The sequence below is a fragment of the Myxocyprinus asiaticus genome, chromosome 13 (genome assembly GCF_019703515.2).
Source record: "Myxocyprinus asiaticus isolate MX2 ecotype Aquarium Trade chromosome 13, UBuf_Myxa_2, whole genome shotgun sequence".
NCBI lineage: Eukaryota > Metazoa > Chordata > Actinopteri > Cypriniformes > Catostomidae > Myxocyprinus > Myxocyprinus asiaticus.
In genome coordinates this window covers 26,797,750-26,807,948 of record NC_059356.1, presented here as the reverse complement: position 1 = coordinate 26,807,948, position 10,199 = coordinate 26,797,750, and the positions used below count along the sequence as shown (strand labels likewise).

At 34.2% G+C, this 10,199-nt stretch overlaps 1 pseudogene and 1 gene segment (V, D, J or C); both read right to left on the bottom strand.

Annotated features, from left to right (window-relative positions):
- Positions 1-381: 381 nt before the first annotated feature.
- LOC127450679 (Ig heavy chain V region-like) lies at positions 382-1,039 on the bottom strand (annotated as a pseudogene).
- An 8,097-nt stretch (positions 1,040-9,136) lies between these two features.
- LOC127450683 (Ig heavy chain V region 5A-like) lies at positions 9,137-9,696 on the bottom strand. The segment is given in 2 exon segments: positions 9,137-9,464; positions 9,575-9,696. Coding segments are annotated over 2 exon segments (342 nt in total).
- Positions 9,697-10,199: the final 503 nt, after the last annotated feature.

Here is a 10,199-nt window from a genome sequence, read left to right as displayed (position 1 = left end):
CCTGTTACCTTTACGTACTTACGTAGTTATGTAAAACCTTGTAATATTCCATTAAGGTCTGATCTGAGCAGGATGCTTGCATTGACGGTGCTGAAAGGAACGGCAATATTAATCATATCAGTGTTATAACAGCAATATTTCAAGTTTCAGCATATATTATTTTGCATTAATAATAATAAAAAATATAATTTGTATTTTTAGGGGGACCTCAGCTTTTAGGGGCCCTAGGCGGTTGCCCACCTTTGCCTAGTGCTAAGTCCACCCCTGGGGGTAAACAAAAATACTGTGAAATTTGATAATTTTTTAATAAAGGTATACCGATTAGAATTATAATACAAAAAAAAAAAAAAAAGTGATTAATTTGCACCCATCATCTCTGTTCCTCAGCCCTCCCACTTAGAGGTTTTTGTGAGAACAGCTGTATAATAACAAGCAAAGTGTATCTCTGGCACAGTAATACACTGCAGTGTCTTCATGCTTCAACTGATTCCTATGCAGGTTGAAATTTGAGCTGTCCTTGATGCTGTGAACCTGCCCAGCACTGTCTGAGCTGAGCCTTTATCCGAGTCTGTATAATGGTGCAATATCCATTCAAGTCCTTTTCCAGGGGCCTGGCGGATCCAATGCATCCTGTAGCTACCCACACTGAGTCCACTACAGGCACAGGTCAGTTTGAGGGATCCACTTGGAGACACAGTTACTGACTGTTCAGATTGTGTGAGTGTAACCTGTGAGTAGATGCCTAAACAAAAATAGTATCACTGCTTTACACAACTCTTCAATCTCAATATAGACGAAATAGGGATTGGATTTTGCATTGAAGCCCCCTAAAACATTTCCAAAGCAAACTCAATTTAAAACTTTTCTAAAGTAAAAACACTCACTGTGTACAGATGCCAACAGCAAAAAGAGCTTTATGGAGTACATTGTTTCTTCTCTTTCAGATCAAATACTCATTTACTGGTTGTTTAAATATTAGAGAGCATTTGAGTTTTGCATTAATGATGTATTTGCTCATACATGTAAAATACAGAGAGTGGGTGTGTTCAAACAAAAGTGGTTCACCTCAGCAATTCTTCATTTAATGAATAAGGTGCCCTCTTTTGGAGTTACATGTTATTTAGTAAATTATCTTCATATAAAGAAATTACAGTTAATTGATTTACAAAGTTAAGTGCCTCTATATCTCTCCAGGTTACCCTCACCTGCAAAAGGAACAAACCTGTGACATTTGCATCATTTTCTCAGATGCAACTTAATGATTCAGGTTTGTTATGTAAATGTGTGGTGTGGTGTGTTTATTAAATGTTCTGTTTGGTTTCATTTTGTTTAACTACAGATGAACATCAGCCACTTTCTTTTCAGATCAATGTTGCAAAATGGAGAGAGAAGAAGTAGCCTTGATTGTCTGATGATACAGTCATTAAGACGAGATGCTATGAAAAGTAATGAAGTCTGTATGATCAATGATTAAAAATGCATTCATGTCTTCCTCTCATTGACACCTTAAACACAACTGAGTGCTGAAATCATGTACACTGTGAACCAGTGTGACAGAAGCCTGCAAAATCACAGTATGAAAAAAATTAAAATGCAGCTGATCTACGTAAAATATAATCCAGGCTAATTTATTGTTCAAAGCATTTATTGGTTTTTGAACAATTGTATTGATTTTGTTAACATTTGTAGTTGTATTTTGTGTCATAAGATATTAGATGAAATGAAACTCTGGCTTTCATTGTCAACAAATAAACTACCTGTTTATGGAAATATTGTTTATGGTGTGATTAATGGAGAGATTCTTGTACAGGTTCTTTGACGGTTTGTCTTACAGTGTATCACGAGCACAGTAATACACAACTGTGTCTTCAGTGTTAAAGTCTTTACTTGTTAAAAAAAATTGTGTTGCTGGTGGATTCAGCAGAGAAACTGATCTTATTTTTCAGTGAATCTATGACACCATTGCTACTGGAACTATAGAACCATCCAATCCATTTCAGTGATTTTCCACTTGAATGTCGTATCCAGTTTGTGTAACCACCATCTGAGGCTGAATATCCAGTAATCTTACAGGCAATGGAAAACGATTCCCCAGGTTTTACTACCATGACTGCAGGTTGATCCAGCTCAATACAATCAAGACCTCTGAACAACCGTTCAATATTAGACTATTTACACACTGATGATCTAAATGTATGTGTTATGCTGAAGGCTAATACTCACAGGGTGCAGCTACCAGAATCAGCAATAATGACAGACAATACATGTTTGTGGCTGTATTGTCTCTCTGCTGGAGCTCTGTAAAACACAAAAAGCCTTTAATTGTGTCTATATGTTCCTATTTACATAAGAAAAGGGCGGAGATTTGTGCTGATGTAAAAATTTATCTTTTTTTTTCATTGATGTTAAAAAAGTTGCATAAATATGGCATTTGCTAAACAGATGCAAATTTAAAAGAGTACTCATTTAGATTTCTGCAGTCCAACTCTTGTTGTGGGACTCATAAACAATAATGCAAGATTATGTATCTGAAATGTGATTTTTTTTTTTGTAGTCTTGATTTATAAATGAAAGTTTCAAAGAGTAGCAAGATGGATTTATTTTTTCACATTTATAGTGTGAATTTCGATCAAAGAAATTAATCTGAATGAATATGGGAATAAACACCCTCTTGACTTTAAATTACAGTCATGCATTGGATGAAGGAACAGAGGGATAGAGGTAATGATGGACGTGAATGGTCTTATAAAACAGTTCTAAGGATAAGTGCCAACAGCACAGGCTATGAACATACTGTATATGTATTGCATGTATTTTCAAGATGAGGTATGATAGTCAATGCTTAATTTGTTTAGACTTGTTTTTGTCCAGAGCTGTGGCTTGTTTTGTGACTGTGTCTCTCTTGCACAGTAATACACAGCAGTGTCCTCGGTCTGAAAATTATTTACCTGTAGAAACATTGTGTTTTTGGAGGTGTCTTGGGTGAAACTGATCTTATTTTTTACTGAGTCTTTAATTCTAATATCACCACCATTACAAATCCATCTTAGCCACTCCAGTGCTTTTCCTGTGGGTTGACGTATGCAATGAATGCAATAGCTCGACACTGAAATCTTGCAGGAGATGGAAACAGATTCTTGAGTTTTTACAACCATAGATGAAGGTTGAGTGAGCTCAACACAATAACAATGAAAGAATGCGTTATTAATTATGTCTCCAAACATCAATGATAACAGTTCAGTTTAATTTAGTGATTGAGCAGTATAAAGCATCATTGAAGCTCACAGGATGCAGCTGTTGAACTGTTGAGAGGATCATGATTTGTTGCTGAAGTGAATGTGACTTTATTTCGCCTAATGACCCATAGACTGACTCCATTTTTGTACAAAGAGCAGATGGAGGATTTGCATACAGCTACAATATTTGGATGTCCTTGATGTAAAACACCCCTGCAAAACAGCAATGTTTCTTTTTTATTTGGTATCTGGAAAAATTACATTCCACAAATGAAGACAACATATTAGTCTGTGACCACATTAACACTCACAGAGAGCTATATTGTATGATTAATAGAATGTTTAATAAACAGATTCATTTTAAGTGTTTTAGGGGCCGTTCACACTGAACATGTTTTTGCACTCATCCGCACACTTTTTCAATGTAAACAAGCTCTGTATGGACCTCTTTAACTGTTGTGCAGCATCTCGCGAAGGAGCGCCTATGTAGGGTACAACGGGGCTAAAGGCCCACCAGGGTAAAATGCACATTTTATTTTCACCCAAAACACTAAATAGAAACAAAAACCAGAAAAGCCTAATAGAAAAAAAAATAAATAAAAAAAAAAAGCCCCTCGATAAAACATATTGTTTTGTTTTTTTTTAAGTGGGGGAATAGATTTGTTATGAAGAAGGTTCACAATGAATGATCCAATCACAATGGATAATAATTTGTTTATAGAATACTTGAGATGTTATGAAATGCCAAATGTGATGGAAATGACCATTTTCTGTAGTGGTTATTTATTTTATTTTTGTATTTGTTACTTAAAAAAGCACCCTGTTGTATTTGCATTAGTTGACAAATATTGCCTCATAACTATTGCCTCTATATCTACACAATATCACTATAAACCACTGGGGGGCCTTTTTCCCCAAGTGTGGGACAAAAGGCATCCTCTCCACCTTTTTTTTTTTTTTTTTGTTTGTTTTGTTTTGTTTTGTTTTTTGTTTTATTAGAAAAACAGCCTTCTGTTATTATTTATTATCTCTCAAATTATGTTGCTCCATCAATATTCGATAAATGTATTTTATTATTATTATTATTTACATTTTTAAACACTGTGATCATATTTTCTTTAAGGTGTGCCTTTAGCCCCGTTGTACCCTATCTGCTCCCTATATGCAGATTACGCAGTCTGCGCAGGGCATGAATCCTTGGAAGGGAGCAGCAAAAAGTCCACTGGCTGCCCTTCCTCACAGGTTCTACATTATTGAAGGGCCAATAGCAATGGACAATCGCCATGCCAACACAAGGTGAAATTGTAAGGATTCATATGATGCTGAATATCCAGTAATCTTACAGGCGATGGAAAACGATTCCCCAGGTTTTATCACCACCATGCCAGCAGGTTGATTCAACTCAATACAGTGAACACCTAGTAACATTTATTAAACACATGTTGAAAGAGTAGCAATTAATATAAATATAACCCCCCACTGACATCAACTTTTTTTAAGGAAATAAGGAAGCTAATGCATGAATTATTAAATCACAAAGGGGTATGTTATTAGTTTTGTTCTGTTTGTTTGTTTGTTTTTTCAAAATGTATTTTGAGAAAGTCACACATATGTTAATTGCAATCAAAAATTATGGTAAATCTTCAAGAGATACTTGGTGCATCGAAAAACACATTTACACATTTAACGCCAGGAGCTGAAGTACTGTATAAAGGGAAAATGAGAACATAGTTTAACTTAGATATACAGTATGCTCTCAAGTATCAAGAGTTATGTGAGGCTCCTCTAGACTTCAAACTATGGTAAATATGCAGGTGGGACAGTCCATTTATTTACAGCAAAAAAAAAAAAAAAAAAAAAAAAAATTCTTGGTTAAAAGAAAAACACTAAATTCTGTCAGTGATGTTTGTGTCAGTCAACCAATGAGATCCCACTAAGACAAATAGTTCATCTTATGGACAAGAGTGCCACCTCTTGGAAAAGGAACAGTACATCTGAAGCATGAGAAAAGATACTTTTAAGACATTAATGATAAAAAATAATATTGTTGTTATTGTTCTTTTTCGAATTGCATTACATAATGAATGCAAATGCTAGCCTGTTGTATGCATTTCTTGCAGCATTAGCATTATACAGAAATGAGGAAGTTGTTTTTTGTATGGCTTTGACATTGGACTCATTCACAGTGACTCTCTAGCACAATAATACACAGCAGTGTCTTCAATCTTCAGGCTGTTCATTTGTAGGTACAGCTGACTAATGGAGTCACTTCTGGATATTGTGAACCTTCCTTGGACAGACTGGGAATAGTATATTGGAGAACTGGATGTACTGATGTATGCAATCCACTCCAGTCCATTTCCAGGAGCCTGTCTCACCACAGCTGCCCGGTAGCTGCTGAATGTATATCCAGAGGCGGTACAGACCAGCCTAAAAGATTCTCCAGGTTTTTTCACCACTGCCTCAGACTGAGTGAAGGTTTGACAGTGAATTTCTGTGGAAAAGAGAACATTTTAAAACACTGAAAAGTCAGCAAAATGCATTAAGAGCTAATAAAAGCAAAGCGAGTTCAAATCAATAGAGAAAATGCTCGACAAATGTCATTATTTACTGACCATGTAAAAATAATAGTATTAAGAATGAATAAATGATTATTTTCATTGTTGATTGATTCTCCTTCACAGTAATCACAGCTGAAGTCAGTAAATACAAACACTCTCACTGCAGCTTATGAAGATGATGCATCAGAGTTTTGCATGAACTCCTCCTCTCAACTAACTGTGTCCTAATTGTCTTATTCATACCTATGTGTGAACAAGTGTACAGGAATGTTTAAGGATAGATACAATATCCTTACAAATACATATAAAAATGGACCAGAAGTACAGTAATCTGACACTTTTATTTCAACAAACCCTATACCCTAGATTTAACTGTCAGTAGGCAGAGAAAACCGCTAAATAGTTTTCTTGCTTTCAAGCTGAATAATTTAAAATAACTTAATGGGTTTCTGAGATCCCCATTATTAAGTGCTGATAATAAAGAGAGAACAAGAATAAGTAGAATTGAAATAAAACTTGAGAACGTGGTACACTCTAAAAAATAAAAAGTTGAGTAAACTTAAAAAAGTAAGGCAACCAGCTGTAAAGCATTTTTTTAGTTTACTCAACTTCAGGCAAATTTGTTTTACCAATTTTACAGTTCAATTTGGATCTTAAGTTCCAGGAATAAAAATATCAATGATCAAACTTGAATTTTTAGTACAGCTGTCCATTATTTTCAAAATTCTTGAAAATAATTTTATAGAAAATATTTTTAGCAGATTTATATTTCAACAGTTACCCTGATGGTGACTAAACAAAACAACTTTTTAAAGCAAAACATAATTAAAAACACATAAAGAGCAAAAACATCTATTAATTCAAAACAGATTATTTACAAATTATGTATGTGTCCTCATAAGTAGGCACACTTTGACCAAACACACTTAAATAAAGGGGATTGTAGCCTTACAACGTTCCCCCAGATTTTGACCCATGAATTTTCAAGACCTTTCCATGACTTTAACAAATGGATAATACACTGTAAAAAAAATCCAACTTCAATTTGAAATTATCTAATGTTGAAAAAGTTAGTTTAATTAAAACAATCAATTAAGTCAACTTTTATGCCAGTTTAAGTCAGAGCAACTTACATTTTTAAACAGTGAGCACATACAATATCAAGTTTAGTGGTGAAGATAGAAAATACAGGCTTTTGAGCATGCTCAGTTTGATCACTGATGCTCCAACACTCCCCTATTTGAAACTTTGTGCACCTCTGTGAAATGGAAGTTTAAATTTTACTGTTGGGAGTCTATAAAGCCATGCTCTACCATGGAAAATCAAGTGGAAATTTAAATCTTTGATTTCGACTCATATCTTTAATGATCGAATCTTCAAGTATTGATTCATATACTGTACATGTATAAGAAATTGTTTATAAGATGCTTCTATTTATGTGGAAAAAAAAAATTTGTTTAAACAAAACAGTTGATGAGAACATGACAAACACAGACAAGGCAGAACACAGTGTGAAAAAACATTATGTCATTAGCAAAACTCTGTTCCTCCGACAATGGATCTGTTAAAAGATAATGATTTTGATAGATGATGAAATTTTAAAACATTATGGAAGGATGGAAGATGGATGGTAGTACAGTATGTTTAAATATTTTTACACAAGAGAATGTTGTTGTTCAGAGCTCTGACTTGATTTGTCCATATGTCTCACACAGTACACATCTGTGTATTTAACTGATCTTTAATTTCATGCACATCCTAGAGAACAGTACGGTGTGCCAACAGTTCACTTTGGAAATGTGTAAAACAATTGACAGGAGGCTGGACTGATATCACTGTACTGAGCTTGTGGGAAGTATTTGAATGAAAAATGGGAAAGTAAGAGAAATGAATGAAAAATATTAATTTGAAAATGGACATTTCCAGAGATGGGGGTGAAGGGACTGAGACAATAATATTTTAACACTCAGCACTGTGGATCGGTAATTATAGAGATGAAACACTATTTTGCCTTAACACACGTATTTGTGGATCTGGATCAGAAACTGTATCAATAATATCAGAAATATTGAAGAACTATCATGCAAAGCTGATATTTGTGTGTTAAGTGTTAAGGCTTTATCATTTTTGAACAAAGCAGTCACTATTCTGTCACTGTGACCGTCTAGCACAGTAATACACAGCTGTGTCCTCAGTCTGCATATTCTGTCCTTGGAGAGTTACTGTGCTGCTGGAAGTGTCTCAGTTAACTTGAAATCTACTCTTCAGTTTATCACTGTAGTATGTGCTACCGTTACCACATATATATCTGATCCACTCCAGAGCTTTTCCTGCAGCCTGTCGTATGAATCCAGTACAGTAGCTGTCAGTCACTAAATATCCAGAAACTTTACAGGACAGTGTTAAAACCTGACCAGGCCTTAAAGCAATGGAATCGGCCTGTGTCAGTTTGACAGTGGATACCTGTTAAAAACATTGCCAGACACATTAGAAACATGAAAACATTTTCTACTACAAAAGTAGTTTTTATATAAATAATAATAATAATAATAAAACATAGTAAAATAGAGATGTATTTCTTTTGCATAGCAGTTATGAAGACTTACAAGAAATAACTGCTAACAGCAGCAAACACCAGAGAGATGAACCTGATACAGCTGTTTCTTTTCACATTACTACTCTAATAAAGAGGAGAACTATTTGCATACAGCTCTGCAAACATCACCCTGTAAGAGAAGAAGCAGCTGAACTGCATCCTGGCCTCTGACCACTGAATAATACTTTTTATGCAATACTACTGTTTTCTACATTTTTAAGAGTCTGCATTGCTTAATCACTATAAACATACTTGTAAATGAAGAATAATTAATGTTTTATATTTTCTACATTCGAAAAGTTTACAAGATCTGTGACTTAATCAGGTCAGTAAACTTTTTATTTTCATCTATTTCAAGGTAGTAGTACCCAGTTTTACATTTACTGTTGACAAACTATTTCCCATCAAAGGTCATTTTAAGTTATTTGCCAGTATATTTCCTCCACATAATTGCATAAAGCTCAAAGGAACTTTCAGTGTGACGTTACTGATAAAAAAATAAAAAAAAAAAATATATATATATATACGATTGGTATATTAGTGCAAATGATACAAACACATTTACATTTCAATTAAATATTAAGCTTTATGTGTTTTTATGCATTTCTTTTCTTTACCAACTGAATTAATATCAATAATGACATGACAAGTAAGAGTTGTGAAAACCTTATTTATTTTGGTGAAAATCTGAATTTTGAGGAAAAACATCTGGAAGTCTATTTGTAACATGATGTTTTTGTACAGGGAGACTGAATGTGTTTGTCACTGTGCTTTATCTGGCACAATAATACACAGATGTGTCTTGAGCTTGGATATTATTCCCATTCAGTGTGATTGTGTTACTGGAGGTGTCTCTGGTGATGCTGAACTTGTTTTTCAGTGAATCCTTGTAGTACAAGCTTCCACCGCTGGATATCAGCCCAATCCACTCCAGAGCTTTTCCTGCAGGCTGACGAATCCAGGCTGTACTATAACTAGTAACTGAATAAGAGACTTTACAGTTGATAGTCAGAGTGTCACCAGGTCGAACAGTCAGAAACTCAGGCTGAGTGAGGTCTAATGAAGAAATACCTGTTGGAAATTAAATGATAAAAATAAGAAAAATGGCATTCAGTTTAATCATAATATATGAAAAGAAAATGTATTAAATGTATTTAAAAAAAAAAAAAAAAAAAACTTACAGTGTGCCATTGCCAGAAGTAACAGTAAAGATGAACAGAACATGATGTATTTTGCAGTTTAGCTGAATTAAAGCAAGTCTTTCCTCTGTCTTGTGATCAAAGGAATGTACATAAACTAACTCATGCCCACTTTTTAAATATGGAGGAGAACATTTGCATATGTCTCTTTATGACGGCAGTTTATGAAAATTTATAATATAGTCTTCATTTATAATAATGCTTTCATTTAATGAGGGCAAAATTGGCATGGGGCTTTATACATGAATAAATTATTTCATATAGAGAAGGAAGAGGAGCATTTTCATACATCAATGCTCTTTCATCAATGTGTTACCACTTATTAAAACTGATATCATTTATAGCAGTTGTGGTTATTTGATGATAAATTTAAGAAATAAAAAACATTATCTTGTTTTGTTTATTACTTTTTAGATGCATCAAATAAAGCAACAGAAAAGGGACATTTACTTTACTTGAAGTCTATTTATTCAAGCTGAACTGCTGATTATTGGCCATGACATGAAGGCAGAGAGTGCCCCCTGTTGTAATATCAGCAGGACCCTCAAAGCTTATTGTACAAGGTGCAGTGCATGATTCCTTAAATTTTTATTTGAAAGAAATGATT